The 15,847-nt window shown below is 36.4% G+C and overlaps 2 protein-coding genes across 3 annotated transcripts in view; one reads left to right on the top strand and one right to left on the bottom strand.

The window, feature by feature from the left end:
* Nucleotides 1-1,533: 1,533 nt before the first annotated feature.
* arglu1a (arginine and glutamate rich 1a) lies at nucleotides 1,534-10,459 on the bottom strand. The gene is made up of 5 exons (XM_048193612.1): nucleotides 10,322-10,459; nucleotides 9,952-10,238; nucleotides 7,189-7,414; nucleotides 4,999-5,082; nucleotides 1,534-2,717 (listed from the first exon to the last, which is right to left on the bottom strand). The coding sequence occupies exons 2-5, from the start codon at nucleotides 10,233-10,235 to the stop codon at nucleotides 2,553-2,555; spliced, it is 759 nt and encodes a 252-aa protein (XP_048049569.1). The 5' UTR covers nucleotides 10,236-10,238; nucleotides 10,322-10,459; the 3' UTR covers nucleotides 1,534-2,552.
* The window catches only part of arhgap15 (Rho GTPase activating protein 15), a 97,527-nt gene continuing 92,103 nt past the window's right edge, over nucleotides 10,424-15,847 (top strand). For both annotated transcript variants that reach the window (XM_048193608.1, XM_048193607.1), the window contains exons 1-2: nucleotides 10,424-10,562; nucleotides 11,566-11,642. The gene's annotated coding sequence lies outside the window, so the exon portion shown is untranslated. The remainder of the gene's footprint in view (nucleotides 10,563-11,565; nucleotides 11,643-15,847) is intronic.

Raw genomic sequence — 15,847 nt, 5'->3', positions numbered from 1 at the left:
ACGACACTCCTTAAATTAAAAACAAACAACGTTTCACACCTTAAAGATAAACTCTGAGCAACTTGTCAGCTCTTTGAAATCACAGGGTCAGATCGATGTTTATACAGTTGCACGCGAATAATCTCACGGTCCGTGGGTCCTTCGGAGCCTAGCGTGATCAAACAAAGTAGGAGAAAACACACCTGCCCTCCCTACACACACAAGCAACAGTCAAGTATGCGCTTTCTTGGTCAAACTTTACGCATCGCTTCTGAACACATCATAGTAGCTGTTAGGCTATTATAACTTGTGCTTTGCGGCAACCAATATTCAATAAAGGAATTGTGGAGTTCAGCGCGCGCAGGGGTCGAGTATGCGAGCACAGTTTCGGCGTTACATCAGTAGTTCATCAGCGCTGCATTGTTAAAGCTGACAGTGACTAATACACGCGAGGCTGATCATGCGGGCTCGTCAAAAAATCACACGTCTGTGACAGAAGAGTTTGCCAACATTTGCATTAACGTCTCACACAGGCTACCTGAGAACCGTAGGCAGCGACCAGAAGTAACCTCGAGGTGAATTTATGATCAGAGGAATCTGAAATGAACTCAAATGCCGATTGACGTTGGTAGCCACTTCAGTCTTTAACTCGTAGGAAGCAAAGTTCACAACAACATGGAATTAAATTAATCACTTGGTCATTCCGCGAAAAAGGGTTGGAAAGGGTGATTTTAATTCCTTAAGATTTAAAATTCTGCTAAAACAAAGTGTTATTAAATAACATTGTGCTAAAACTATCATAAACTAAATTTAAATAGCCTATTTAAAAATATATATTGGGATATAACTGTGACTTTTAAAAGATCATGACGCTAGTGTTCATTAGAAAGATATTTAATGCAGATATTCCTGTAAACACATTTTCAGTAATCATTTGCTTACTGTAAAAATCATGGTAACATACAATTAAATACTGTTCATTACTAACAACTTCAAAATTTATGATAAAATCAAAACATAATTTATACTTGTCCTTGAAGAGCTCACAACCTGAAAGAATTATTATAAGTTTTGCATCTAAATTAAAGGTAGTTATAATGGTAACTGGTTTACGCATCTGTTCATGAGAAAGACAAAAGACACCCCTTTTTTTTTTGGAATGACCCCACTATTGAGGTTTTTTTTTCCCCTCAACAAATCCTGTAACACATTCCATGCTGCAAATGTTTTGTAGGACAATTTTAGTATCAATTTATTTAACATTTAAGTGGAATCTTGCAAAATGACAATCTGCATGACCTAAACTAACTATAAATCTGCAAATGGCAGTAGTTTACTTAGTTTTTTTCCCCCTCTCTTCAGAGTTTACATTTTACTGTAATTGTCCATTCAATAAAATAAATGTCTGGTGTGTTGCATAATGCTTGCTGAATTAAAATGATGGGTAACAATTAAACAAGAGTGCAGTTACAATTTCCCAGAAGAGAACATTGAGGCTCTAAACAAACTACTTTGTGGTTTGCAGAGAGCACAAGAGACATGATTCAGGCAATGTTGTGTTTATGGGATTTATTGGTCAACACACTAAATGTCCCAGTTCACAGGGGTAATTTACCACAAGACAAGAACTCCCTCTAGCATACACTCATACACGCACACAACTCACTCGCATACACACCCTAACTAGTCTTACCTGTGATTCCCGATTTCCTTAAGGTACCAACAGAGCGCTAGACATTACAAGACTTTATAACATTGTAACCTTTTTTTTTTTTTTTTTACTGAAATGTTTGTATTGTAATTTCTAAACAAGTTCTGGTCACACATATTATGTTCTATGTTTCAAAAATCAGCGATTTGAATAAAGTATCAAAAAGGACAAATATGATCTAGGTTACAATGCTAAAAACACAGCTAATATTAGCTGATTATGGGATTATGTATTAAGCAGCATTTTAGGAACTCTATGCTTTGAGGTGTTCAGTCTGCAATCTAAAAAATACGAAATACTCTCACACTCCCACACATACGTTCACTAATAAGCATAAAACAAAAAGTCTGCCAGTTTACATTTTTTAAAAACATTTGTGCACTTCCCCATAGATGCTTTGAATGCAAGTACAGTAGTTAAACTGAGGTTGTACTATTCAAGCTCCCAAACCACTGACATATATTGACCAACCAACCAACCACACAGACTCATACACAAATATTTACACTTCATTCTTATTTGTTTGCCATTGAAAAGGAAAAAAAAATATTTCTAAAGGTGCATCCTGCATAACGGTGTCAAATATCGATACAACACACTGAAAGAAAAAACAAAAAACACAACAGTCTGTGGTGGTGCCAAGTCCGGTTTTGAAGCGTGAGGATTCCAATTTTTTTCCTTTCCTGGGTCTATGAAGAGCAATTTATGTGGGCAGAGCACACAGGGCAGACCTCTCTTTGAGACTCCGATTCACTTCAACATGAAGCACGCATCCGAAGAAGAGAAGAGAAGAGAAGAGAAGAGAAGAGAAGAGAAGAGAAGAGAAGAGAAGAGAAGAGAAGAGAAGAGAAGAGAAGAGAAGTCACTCTGTAGCTTTGAGAGTGAAGGAGAGGCGAGGTCGGGACTTGCCCTTCCCCAATATCATCCTCTGTTCCTCTTTCTGTTGTTTCTGCCTCTCCTGCTCTAGCTTCATGCGTTCCTCATGGATCTTCCTTTGTTCTTCTACTATACGTAGCTGATCCTCAGCCTGAAACAAACACACAAGCAAAAGTGACTTTTTTCAGTCAGCCAAGGCATAAATAGGTTCATTTTAGGTCTTTTGATACACTAATAGATGAAAATGTACATTAATTAACATGCATTAACGAAGAACAATGTTTACTGTATTTGATCATACCATTTATACATTATCTGAAAGCTGAATAAATAAGCTTTCCATTGATGTATGGTTTGTTAGGATAGGATATTTGGCTGAGATACAACCATTTGAAAATCTGGAATCTGAGGGTGCAAACAAAAAAACATCAAAATATTGAGAAAATCGCCTTCAAAGTTGTCCAAATGAAGTCTTTAGCAATGCATATCCAATCACAAAAATAAATTTGATATACAGTACAGTCCAAAAGTTTGGAACCACTAAGATTTTTAATGTTTTTAAAAGAAGTTTCGTCTGCTCACCAAGGCTACATTTATTTAATTAAAAATACAGTAAAAAACAGTAATATTGTGAAATATTATTACAATTTAAAATAACTGTGTACTATTTAAATATATTTGACAAAGTAATTTATTCCTGTGATGCAAAGCTGAATTTTCAGCATCGTTACTCCAGTCTTCAGTGTCACATGATCCTTCAGAAATCATTCTAATATGCTGATTTGCTGCTCAATAAACATTTATGATTATTTTCAATGTTGAAAACAGTTGTGTACTTTTTTTTTCAGGATTCCTTGATGAATAGAAAGTTCAAAAGAACAGCATTTATCTGAAATACAAAGCTTCTGTAGAATTACACACTACCGTTCAAAAGTTTGGGGTCAGAATTTTTATTTTAATTTTTTTGAAAAGAAATTAAAGAAATGAATACTTTTATTCAGCAAGGATGCATTAAATCAATCAATTTATAATGTTACAAAAGATTAGATTTCAGATAAACACTGTTCTTTTGAACTTTCTATTCATCAAATAATCCTGAAAAAAAATATTGTACACAAATATTTTGTACAATTGTACACATTAAATGTTTCTTGAGCAGCAGATCAGCATATTAGAATGATTTCTGAAGGATCATGTGACACTGAAGACTGGAGTAATGATGCTGAAAATTCAGCTTTGCCATCACAGGAATAAATTACTTTGTGAAATATATTCAAATAGAAAACAGTTATATATATTAGTTAAATTGTAATAATATTTCACAATATTACTGTTTTTTACTGTATTTTTAATTAAATAAATGTAGCCTTGGTGAGCAGACGAAACTTCTTTTAAAAACATTAAAAATCTTAGTGGTTCCAAACTTTTGGACTGTACTGTATTTACGGTTGGCACTGCCAAGCATACATTTTTAAAAATGAGACTAAACATTTCAGAAAGGGCAGGTACCACTATGCAAAAAACAATAAAGTGAAATGGTGAAAACCATCTAAACACTTCAAGCTAAAACCGTGAGGGAAAAACATATTCTGGCCATTTTGAGGGAGAGCTAATTTATGGCCTATAATTGTAATGACCTTGAAATGTATGTAATCGAAGTATCTCCACAAAAGTTTTAAAAGCTTCTTCAGAGCTTTTAATTATCAGTGGACATAATATTCAATACTAATCCACTGTTCTCTGCATTGAGGAGCTCATATCAGGGTTCCCACCAAGTTTGAGCAATGAATTTCCATGACTATTCCAGATTAGAGCTATCACTGAATAAGGATTTTTAACAATTTAATTTCAAGATTGCGCTCACAAAGAGCTATTTATAGCCGCCTAAATATTTAAGAAAATATTATATTATTCTTCCCCATAGAAATTTCCAAGAATTTTCTTTATTTTCAGGCCTGCACATCAACATATCCTGATATTTTTAGGTACGGGTGTATATCTACAGCAGTATTAATGGTAATCGTGATATTTAAAAAATTAAATATTGATATCATGTTAATCCTACACTAAATAACATTGTAAATAATTCAACACCTGTCAAACTATCTGTTTGGCACTCCAAGATCGTAACGTTACTCATAAAACTAAACAAAAAAAACAAATTACTTTCCCCCCCCCCAAAATTACTACAGAAATTGCAAAAATATTGTCATACATACATAATGAAAAGACTTTTTGTGTGGAAAACCAATTCTAAGAGAAAGTGTAAATAAAATACTAATTAACTATTAAACTTAATTATTTTTGTTTCATGTACATATTTTTCTTTCACGTTTAATATATTCATTTTTGTTTTATTGTGTTTGGCTTTTGCTTCTCATCTTCTAAAATAAGTCATATATCTTGTCAAAATAAAACAAAGAAACAAGTACCAGCTTAGCTTGAGCATCAGCAATCTTTCGGTTGTTTTCTTCCAAAATTCTCTCCAGCTCTTCTCGTTTGGATTTTTCTTCCTCCTAAAGGGGTGACACGGTGACATGTTAGGGCGGGCAGACAAATCCACTGAAATAAGTCCCCATAAACCCAGTTGCACACTCAAACACGTATACACTCGCACAAACAGGTACCAGTCAGCGACACTCGCACAATCTCTTTCACCTACTTTCACACACTCTCCACATTTCACATTCCGAAATGCAGCATCAAATGTCTGAAGCTAACCTCTATGTATGCAACAATAAGCAAACAAACAAACAAAAAAAAAAAAAACCCACCCACGAATGTTTTCAGTCACACCTTTAATCCCCACCACGTTTAAATATATATAAACATCCAAACATTCATTTATGCATTCATTAAGATCCATACAGAACAGGTATGTAAAAGATAACACATCGACAACTAACGAAGAATCTCATTCGTTTGCAGATGAAAAAAAAAAAAAAAAAAAAAAAATCAGCTCGTTCTCTCTCTTATTTTTTTTTTTTTTTATTTATCAGCATCCATAAGCAAGAAGTTTCAAAAGAAAATGAGAGAGACAAAGAAAGATTAACTTAAATAAAGGAGAGAGTGAATAGTAGTGGCTCACCAATGCTCGTATACCTACGCCTTTCTCCTTTGACTGTGTACTGTACCTACACAACTGCTGATTAAAGGGGTGAGTATTTACTGCCTGGTCCCGTGTGTCCCGTCCTGGACAGCGCAGCACCTCCCCTTTAAAAATTTCTGAGCTACTAGCACGAGCTAGTGCTCTTACACAGCAACACCACATGCAGTATATAGCACAGTCCAGGAAAATGAATTATGTTAATCATACAACATTACCGTGTGGGGACGTCAGGCTATTAACGTTAAAGGATGTTAAAGACTGCAAAAACACAAAGGTGGGATCATTCGTTAGATGTGTTTGTTTGAAAACAAAAACAGTGATGTGTTTGCGTCTAAGCTCAATGGCACAGTAACGTTGAGTGTGGATGTAGAAGTGTGTGTGTGTGTACCCGCACGCCAGCACTCCTGAGGAAAAGCAAATTGTGAGGACATAGAAGTACATTTAAAACACTGCACTTTTAATGACGTCAAAACGGAAGAGTCAAAGGAATAATGAAGTTAGAAATCTAAAAAAAAAAAAAAAAATCAGCCATTAATAAATATAACACAGATGACAGAAATGGATGAGCATTGAAGGGAGGGGTGGAGCGTTTTCTGATTGATGGTGCAAATGAAGACCAAATCATGTGCAAACGCTAAATGTACAACAATACAGATTCATTTAATGGTTCAGTACCAGGGCTACAGATGATGGGGACAAATCTAAAATGTACAGAAGGAGGGCACATATCTAACCCTATTAGTGCTGAGCCGCTGAATTTTGTGTGTGCTTGTGGAATGGAATTAGTTTCTCGTTCATAACTCATTGCATCTTTACAATTAGAGCACAGTAACCCTCCTTTTTATGGTATGGATGGAATTACAAGCTATGGATTTAGAAAATTAACTAGTTTAAGTGTGGTCTAGTGGCCACAAAAGGTCTTATGTGTTTGTAACATCCAAAACCACATTACGTCTTGACCTATCAAAGTGCATTATGGTGGATGTTCACACTGAAAGCTCATGAACAAAAAAAGGCCAGGTTTGAATGCCGAGTGACCTTTAAAAAAAAAAGCGTTTTATTGAAGACAAACAGTTTCATACATTGGTGACAGTAAAACGATAAAAGATATGAGTAAAGAGAGCAGGGTAGGGGTGAAAAATAAAAGGGGAGAGAAAAGATGGGAAACAATATTGGTCCCTCACAGCCGTGGCAAAACATTCACTTGAAACCCGAGAGTGCACTAGAGGTGTGTGAGATTCAATAAAACGAGGACTCCATCATCCAACATCCTTAAATACTAGCGTTCCCTTGACAGCAGCTCAACTGAACTTCTCCAAGCATCATATCACACCTTGTAAAAGTTGCTTTCTGTAATGAATTTAACTCCCCACCCTATCAATCAAGCTTGCTTCCATTGCTAGCCTGCATCTCCTGCTCTGTCTCGGGGGGAAACGAGTGTCAGGTTGTGCCACGGCTGCGAGTTTGCGGTTTGCGGCTGTTCTCCGCTGCGTTCCGAACGACCGAGCGTTACCTCTCTGGCTTTCTGGGCGTTCAGTTCAGCCTGCCTCTGCCTCTCTAGCTCCTGCAAAAGCTGCGCCTCCATGATGCGTTTGGCCTCCTCCACCCTCCGCAAGACCTCACGTTCGATCTCGTCACGCCGCTTCTCAAGCTCTTCCTCCACCCGCCGCGCCACAAGCTCCTCCACGCGCCTTGCGGTCTCCTCCTCGATCAGACGCTCCTCGATTTCCTGCTGACGGCTGTGAAGGATACAAGAAAGAAAGGATCAAACATGGCAGTTTCATCGTAGACCCTTAAAGGGTTAGTTCACCCAAAAATGAAAATTATGTCATTAATGACTCACCCTCATGTCGTTCCAAACCCGTAAGACCTCCGTTCATCTTCGGAACACGGTTTAAGATATTTTAGATTTAGTCCGAGAGCTTTCTGTCCCTCTATCGAAAATGTATGTACGTTATACTGTCCATGTTTTTCAGCACTGTCTTCTCTTCCGGGTCTGTTGTCAATCCGCGTTCATGACTCCGCTGACGTAAGACGCTGCCGACGTGTTATCTGGTGCGCCCGAGCTTCATTTACAGTCTGAGGGAGATGCACGCTGTAAACAAAACAACCTTCGCAAACATGTCTAAGGATTTCGACACAGAGGAAGACTTGCATTTTTTTTGCTCAGCCGTATTTATTTGAACCCGAATACACGGACGAAGAACTAAGAGCGATGGAAGAAGCTCCTACACAGCAGCAACTGCTGTCGCAAGCAGCGTCACTGCGGAGTCGTGAACGCGGATTGACAACAGACCTGGAAGAGAAGACAATGCTGAATAAAGTCGTAGTTTTTGTTATTTTTGGACCAAAATGTATTTTCGATGCTTCAATAAATTCTACCTAACCCACTGATGTCACATGGACTACTTTGATGACGTTTTTATTATCTTTCTGGACATGGACAGTATACCGTACATACATTTTCAATGGAGGGGCAGAAAGCTCTTGGACTAAATCTAAAATATCTTAAATTGTGTTCCGAAGATGAACGGAGGTCTTACGGGTTTGGAACGACATGAGGGTGAGTCATTAATGACATAATTTTCATTTTTGGGTGAACTAACCCTTTAACTTATAAACAATGATAAATGTAGAGTGAAGAACAACTCATCAAGAACAGAGCTAAGAGTAGTGAATTTATTTGTCTGCACAGTCTGGCCAGTAGTCCCTTGCCCTGAAAACATTTTCACTGGCCCCCCCATTTATGAATTTTGAATGTTAAATTTATGAGTTCAAAAAAATCTTTTTAACTATTATTAAATAGTATTATTTTAAATTCTCATTTCAAAATATTTTAAAATATTTATATTTAAAATAATTTTTAAAAATAATTAAATTTTTACTTTAAAATTATATTTTTATGTATTTGTTAATTATTTTTGCAGAAAAAAGGTTAACAAAAATAGATATTTTTGTATATTTTGCTTTTTGGGAAAGACATTAAATTTCTTTTAATAATATTTTTTAATTTTTCACACACATATAAAACATGCATTTTTAACTATTGTTTTCTTTACAAAGACAATTATAGTCATAAATTATACAGTTATTATAATCATAAAGATAGTCATAAAAACACTTTTTACTAGAATTATATACAGCAAAACATAATGATTAATTTTCAACCAAATCTTAATGATGCTAAACTATGAATCATTCATGTAATTTCACCATAGCATAATTTAGGTTAGCCAGTTTGATAACCTTTTACCTTGCTGACAAGTTTAAAAAGATAAGCAAATTTCGCAACTAAATGAAAAAAAGAAAAAGAAAAAAAAAATGCATTGCTGAGTCCAGAAAAGGTAGGCTTGACCTGGCATCTGCGCAATTCTGAAATTAAACAGGTTGTGCACGCTGACATCATAAACCCATGAAGAAAGGTACGCCATTCAAAGGGAGGCCATGATTACAAAAGCATGTTTTAACTTTATTTACACTTTAAGCATGACTAAACCATTAGAAGAGAGCAAGCTGTCACACCTGGCCTTAAGAAGGAACACAAAAACACAGACACAATACTGAAAAAAGTGACCATAACATTGCCCAAAGCCAAAACAAAAATCTAACAACAGCAGCCATCTTTTTATTTGATTTCAGTGTCATGAAACTTGATCCAAGGCCTCTCTTTGAGTTTTAAAACACCCTGAATGTGGTTACAATGTACTCTGGGTGAAGATCAAGCCTGGGGCTGCAGCACTTCTCTTCCTGTTCTTTCACTACATTCCCCCTTCCTTCTCTTCCACAAACCTCTTAACATTATACTGGTGGTCTCCAATCACAATAGAGAGATGTCAACAATCTGTGATAGTTAGAAAAGCATATCAGCTAACACGGGCAGCAGATTTCAGTGATGAGATGACCTGATGTGTGACAGCTGCCTATGAGAGTCCATGGAGTGATGAAAGTTCAATGAATACAGATAGGTAACATGAAACGTCACTTTTTTGCACACTAGCTCAGTATATTAAGTTCTTATCAATATTAAAGATTTGCTACTTGAAACATGAAACAACTGAACTGAAGTGATAGTTCTGTCCTAACAAGTGACACTTCATAGATACATGAGTAAGAGTGGCATATAGAGAGTGGCATATAGACACACATATGCGTGTGTGTATATATGTATGTGTATGTGAGTAATTATATATATATATATATATATATATATATATATATATATATATATATATATATATATATATATATGTATATATATATAAAATTGACATCTTACATCTTCCTCTGTCTCTCTATCTCTGTTCTTCTCTCCTCCTCTTCTCTCTTCTGTTTCTCGTCGTTGTTTCTCTTGCTCAGTGTCCGGCCGAACATGTCGGTTCGGTCGGGTGGTGAGCCACCTCTGTCCCTCCTGCTGCCGGATCTCGAGCGGGACCGTCTGCTCCTCTTCAGCTCCTTCGATCTGCTCCTTTTCTTGCTGGATTTGGATCTTGAACGGCTCCGTTTGCGGCTGTGTTTAGAGTGTTTGGACCGGGACGAGCTGCGGCTCCGAGAGCGACCCATATTCTGCACGAATAAATCCGACTGACACCACTAAATGAATGCAGTAATGTCTACAACGACCTCATGCAATATTATATTACGGTTACCTGTATAATTGTTTAATATAAACTCGTCTAATAAGGGTATTTGTTGCTTTCTGCTCCAGTGAATCTGCGGAATCAAACAATATGGCGACCGCCTCCAGTCTTCCTTTTCCCAGAATGCAACAGCTTCGGCTCTTTTCGGATATCTCCGGGCTCACACCGATTGAGGAGCACGAGAAGGAGTCTCACTCTCGCGTCTGCGGAAGTATGAAAGCATCACAACCGCACTGAAAGCTACTCTGAGGTATCTTCACTCAAAAACGCTGCTGGTGACTGCAAAAAGAGCAGCTTTGTGTTTAAAACAATTCCATACTGCAGCAGTGTATTAGTAATGCACAATAATACACCCTACACGGTACAGGCGGTAGATTGTGGTTGTGGCGACTACTACATATTTTAGTAAATCCAAAGGTCATCCAGTATACTATGAATGAATACAAAAAAATGGTAACTGTGCTCATTCTGTAACAGAAATAGAGTGCTGCATGGTTGACTATTTTTGTAGGCCAAAACCCTGAAATGAGTTAGCATTTGAGCACTTCCTGTTCCACCGTACTAAAACACTCTTTTACACTATGATGAACTATGTTCTCAGCCAGTCAGCCGTGTAGTGTATGAATTTAAATGTTATTTTGTCATTTAGCCTTGGAGTCTGATAGCCCCTCCCCCTCTGCTACGTAAGGAAAACTGCGACACTTCATTTTTAAAGTTCACTTTTGTAATTTTCCGTGTGAACACTAGTCACACCATTTACAATAAAACCACATACAATAGCATAGCATAAGCATGCAAATTGGGACACATCTAATGAGTTTTTTTAATGGGTTTTTGGTTAAATGCTGGAAATATGGTCTGTGGTTACACAAGCTCACTTCGGTAAAGTTGGTTTTATATTCGCACATTCGTACTTCTGATAAATTCAGACTTTCCAATAAATGTGCAATAAATTAATGTTTGCGAATTTTAAGCAGCGACATGATATTGACAACCAACGATTGTCAACTTACAACATTTTTCAGTCGATCTAAATAGGCAAGTATTGTTTTAATGGCATATTTACTTGTGAATGTCCACTGAATGTCCAATGTAGTGTGATTAACAAGGCTATTGAATACGGATGTCCGAATGTGCGAATATAAAACCAACTTTACCTAAGTCACAAGCTCAAAGTATTTTCACATTTTATTCTGTGACATAAAATACATAAGTAAACCCCATGTGATTTATTTAAAGCTTTTACTTTTTAGAAAAATGCGGTTGCCAACAAGTGGCTAATGGCACTACAGAGGTTGTCGGGGACATTAAACGTCATCAAGCCAAACAGGTAAACTTATCTACTCCCTATTCTGTGTTTACATCCTCATTGTGTCAATAATTGTGCTCTTGCAAACGATTCTCACTAGTACTGTTCTAACTAACTAGTCTACGTTTAGCTTTTTACTTCTGGTAATTGTATTTAGACTTCAAAATTCATAAACGTTGGATTGTGTTTTTGCCGATGAAACCAGGGAAATGCTAACTTCAGGGCTGGCCCACAAAAATATATTATCACTGCAGTTCTCTATAGCAGAGATCTTCAACCCTCCTCCTGGAATACTATCATCCTGCAAATTCACAAATTCTTTTCCGTGGCCTCATGGGATAGTTAAGTGTCCATTGAATGCACACTTCAGAATCTCACCGGAAGTGGTAGGTCATCCGGGTACTTTTCACCTACTTTTTATGAATCCTGGTGGGTTTCCAGGAGCAGGGTTGAAGACCTCTGCTCTATAGTATGAATATTATTTCTTTAAGCCATTGAGTATAACAGTGGGACTGGGCAGTTTATCCACCTTATTTTAAGGTAAGAGTGGGCACAGCCATTTGTAAATTGCCTTCCGGTGTCATCCGCTTCCAGTTGTTTTTGGCGTGAACAAAGCAGCTCATTATGCTGCTTGATAATGTAAACTAGTATTTTTACCATATTATTTTAATGTATGACGTAATTAGAAAAACACAGGTTTGTAGCACAAATTGTTTAACCGTTTACTGCACTTTATTCTTTTAGGTGTTTTGAATAAATCAGAAATCTTGCACATTTACAGAAAATAACTTACTTCTATTTTGGAATGTAAGATGGATACTGTTTATTTTAGTGAAATAGTAGGCATTATTCCACAAGCCACAATAAACAGTAATGTGCTTTTTTTCTTTGTCATATGACCTCATTACATTGCGTTTTATTTACATTTTATGGAAAATTGTCTTTTTGACATTAAATAACTTTCAAATAACAGATCATGGTAGATATTACTAGCAGTTCATCCATCACAGTGGAGATTATAGGTTAAGTCATGCAAATTACTATAGTATACTGCACATTTTGGAAAATGTAGTAAAAGTAATATGGTAGTATGCTATTTTGAACATAGCCACTTTTCAGATGTTAAGGGTTTGAAATTGCAGCAAGCTATTCTCTAATGGGCAGGCCAGAACAAAATCTACAGACCTTTTTGCATTGTCTACACTGATTTTTTGGGAGGCTGAGTTAGGGTTGCCAACTTCAGGAAAGGAGAATAAGCGACAATTGTGGTTCTTTATAGGGAAATAAGGGACACACTCAAAATATTTGAGCTGTACCACACAGTGCATGTTATTAATTCAGCATCTGCAGTTAAGTAAAAGTTGTAAAGGTTCTCAGACATCAACACATTTGGATCATTCTGTGTCAAATTTTGTTAATTTTTTTTCTGAAGAAAGACAAACATAAATAAAGAAGAAAGCCACAATATATACCTTTTCACACATAAGTTTAAAATATTCTAGCCGACCCCCCAAAATGAGTTTAAGTGACCATTATTTTAGAACATTTTACCCATAGCCATTGAAAAACATTTAATGTCTCTGGTTTAGACTGTTCACCTTATTATTTCTCATGCTTGTCATATGACACACCGTATTGCAGATGTATGACAGATGTATCACTTTTATTCCATTTTTCCTTTTTTATTCAAAAAAATTCACAAACCTGTTAGCTATGTCATCAACTACCTGATATTCCAAATCTCAATTACGTGTAAGTGAATGTGTTTTGTCTTTTAAAAAACTTTTTAATGATCATGTTAACTGATCTATAATGCGCAATGGGCACCGCCATGTTAGTTCGCATCGCAATTCAGGGAATCGTATATGTCACATTTACAACACGTCAATTGCTCCACTTCTCCCGAAATACATGAAAATAAGTGGCTGTTAGATCAGCGAGCAGTCAATAAATGGGACAAGGGAGGTCACGTATGGGACAAATCAATTAGGCCCAATATAAGGGATGTCCCAGCTAATACGGGACAGTTGCCATACTTGGCAACCCTAGGCTGAGTGGCTATAAACATTGTAAAATGTGTCAAATGGAGCTGAGAGTTTCACGCTTTTATTGCTAGCTGAAAACATAATAAAATTAGCCAGAATATAATAGACAAGCATGCAAGTGGTGTGCAATGTGTGGAACTTTTTTTTTGGGTGCAGATTCTGTTTGTGCCTGCTTATGGGTGATTTGATTGCTGATCTGTGCACATGAGAACAACAGCTTAGTTGCAACAAACTGGTTAGGTAACAGAGTCTACCATTTGTTCCAGAAATGAATAATCATTTTCTTGGCCAATTGTTTTTGACAAAATCTTTCTAGTTCCATTCTGCTGGTCCTTTTTTGTTGACCTCCTCAAGAGATAAGCTTATCCTAGCTCTATATGAAGACCAATTCATAACTTTGTTTTTGTCAGGCCCATTTGCTGACAGAACGGTTATTCTAAGATTAGGTTCAATCCCATTCGAACGCCAGGGGAGCATTGTGACAGGCAGTTGCTTATTCTGAAAAACTACAGGGCTAAAAATATTTAGCCAGGGCTATTTTAAAACACATGTGAGCATATAGCCATAGTGACTCTGTTTTAAGATCTGGGAAATCAAGTCCAGATAAGAGTGAGAGAGAGGACTTTCTCTCATGTTTTGGCATGCCAAAAATTGAAATTGGGGTCGGAATTTTGAATCATTCAAATTGTTGTAGCTGAACTTTCACACACATAAAGTAATTCTGTGTATATCGCAGTATTTTATGTCTGTGTTATGTCATCTGACTTCTGTGTTCAAAATTAAAGAAGATATTTAAAATTGAAGAAGATATTTTGAAAGTCAGTAGGGTCGCAAACAACATTGGACCCCACTGACTTTCATTGTGTGGACAAAAAAAACAAAACATGGAGACATTTTTCATGATATGAGTATTTTATTTCACAAAAAATATGTTATTTCATTACTGTTATTAAAAAAATCAAACAAAGAAGCAAAATACAGTGCTTTAAGATTTTCAGGCACAGCAGGTCTATTTAGCAGTAGCATTCAAGTAAGAAACAATACAGCAATTATTTAATCAAGTCTATTTTTCTCAATATTGTGTGTTTATTTTTAGAGCTCTAACATGTCAGTTTAGTGTTTTGACTCATTTTGATTTTTTTTTTTTTAAATGTTGCGCTTATGTGCTTTTCTTGTGCGAGCCAGAGTGAACTGCTGTGCTTATGAACGTGCTCAGACCAAAAGTCAGGATTTGCGCTAAATTATAATTTAAATTTTGCTTTTTTTTTTCTATCAAACCCTATTGTATGCCATCAGAACACTTTTAAAATATGGTATAAGTCACATGAGACAATTCTGTGATGCTTCTGCATCTTTTTAAAAAAAAAATTTTTTAAGGCTTGAAGCTGGTCACTATTCACTGCCATTATATGGACACACGTATGAGCAGGACACCACAATCTATCCGCTTGTTAAGTCGTGACGTAAGGAACGCCGTTTCCGGGTCCAAGCCTCGACTCGTTTCACTTGAGAATGCCATCGACGGCCGTTTATGAGCGCTATTTATTCATTTTAAACATCAATCATTTTAAAAAGTTAAACATTTTAAATACTTACAGTCTACACAACAGTCTTCGTGCTCACAGCGTCACAGATATTAATATTTTAACTATTTATAAAAGATGAATCATTGTCTGGCCATCTGGAATTTTGGTATGGAGATAAAGGTTATAATTATATATTTTTTGTAGTATTACACCACATCGTGTATGTATATTAGCGCCATTTGTTGTTTTCTTGTGGTATGAGATAGAGCGTTAGGACCCGGAAGTGCTGCAGCGTGACGTCAGACTTAACAACCGAATAGAGTGCTTAAACTATGACATCACTTTGTAGCCGGCAGTTAGCATCACGCTGGTTCCTTCGACAAAAAACCGATAGGATTTTTCCATAGGCTTTTGGATTATCACAAAAAATAAGCTCTGTGATCAAAAGTTTATGATTAATTATCCATCAAGATAATTTTCACAGATGAAAACAACTTTTATGAATTTTGAAGTCTAAATGCAGTTGCCAGAACCAAAAAGCTAAAGGTAGGCTATAATCAAACTACACCAGTCACACAATTTCAAAGTCACCAACAAAGCTTTCGACAACTTTTTCAGTCTTATCTAAAAACATTTTCCCTGAAATTATGAATTA

This window comes from Megalobrama amblycephala, linkage group LG6 (assembly GCF_018812025.1).
Source record: "Megalobrama amblycephala isolate DHTTF-2021 linkage group LG6, ASM1881202v1, whole genome shotgun sequence".
In the NCBI taxonomy this organism is placed as follows: Eukaryota; Metazoa; Chordata; class Actinopteri; order Cypriniformes; family Xenocyprididae; genus Megalobrama; species Megalobrama amblycephala.
Note: the sequence above shows the minus strand (reverse complement) of the source record. Positions and strands in the feature narration are given on the sequence as shown.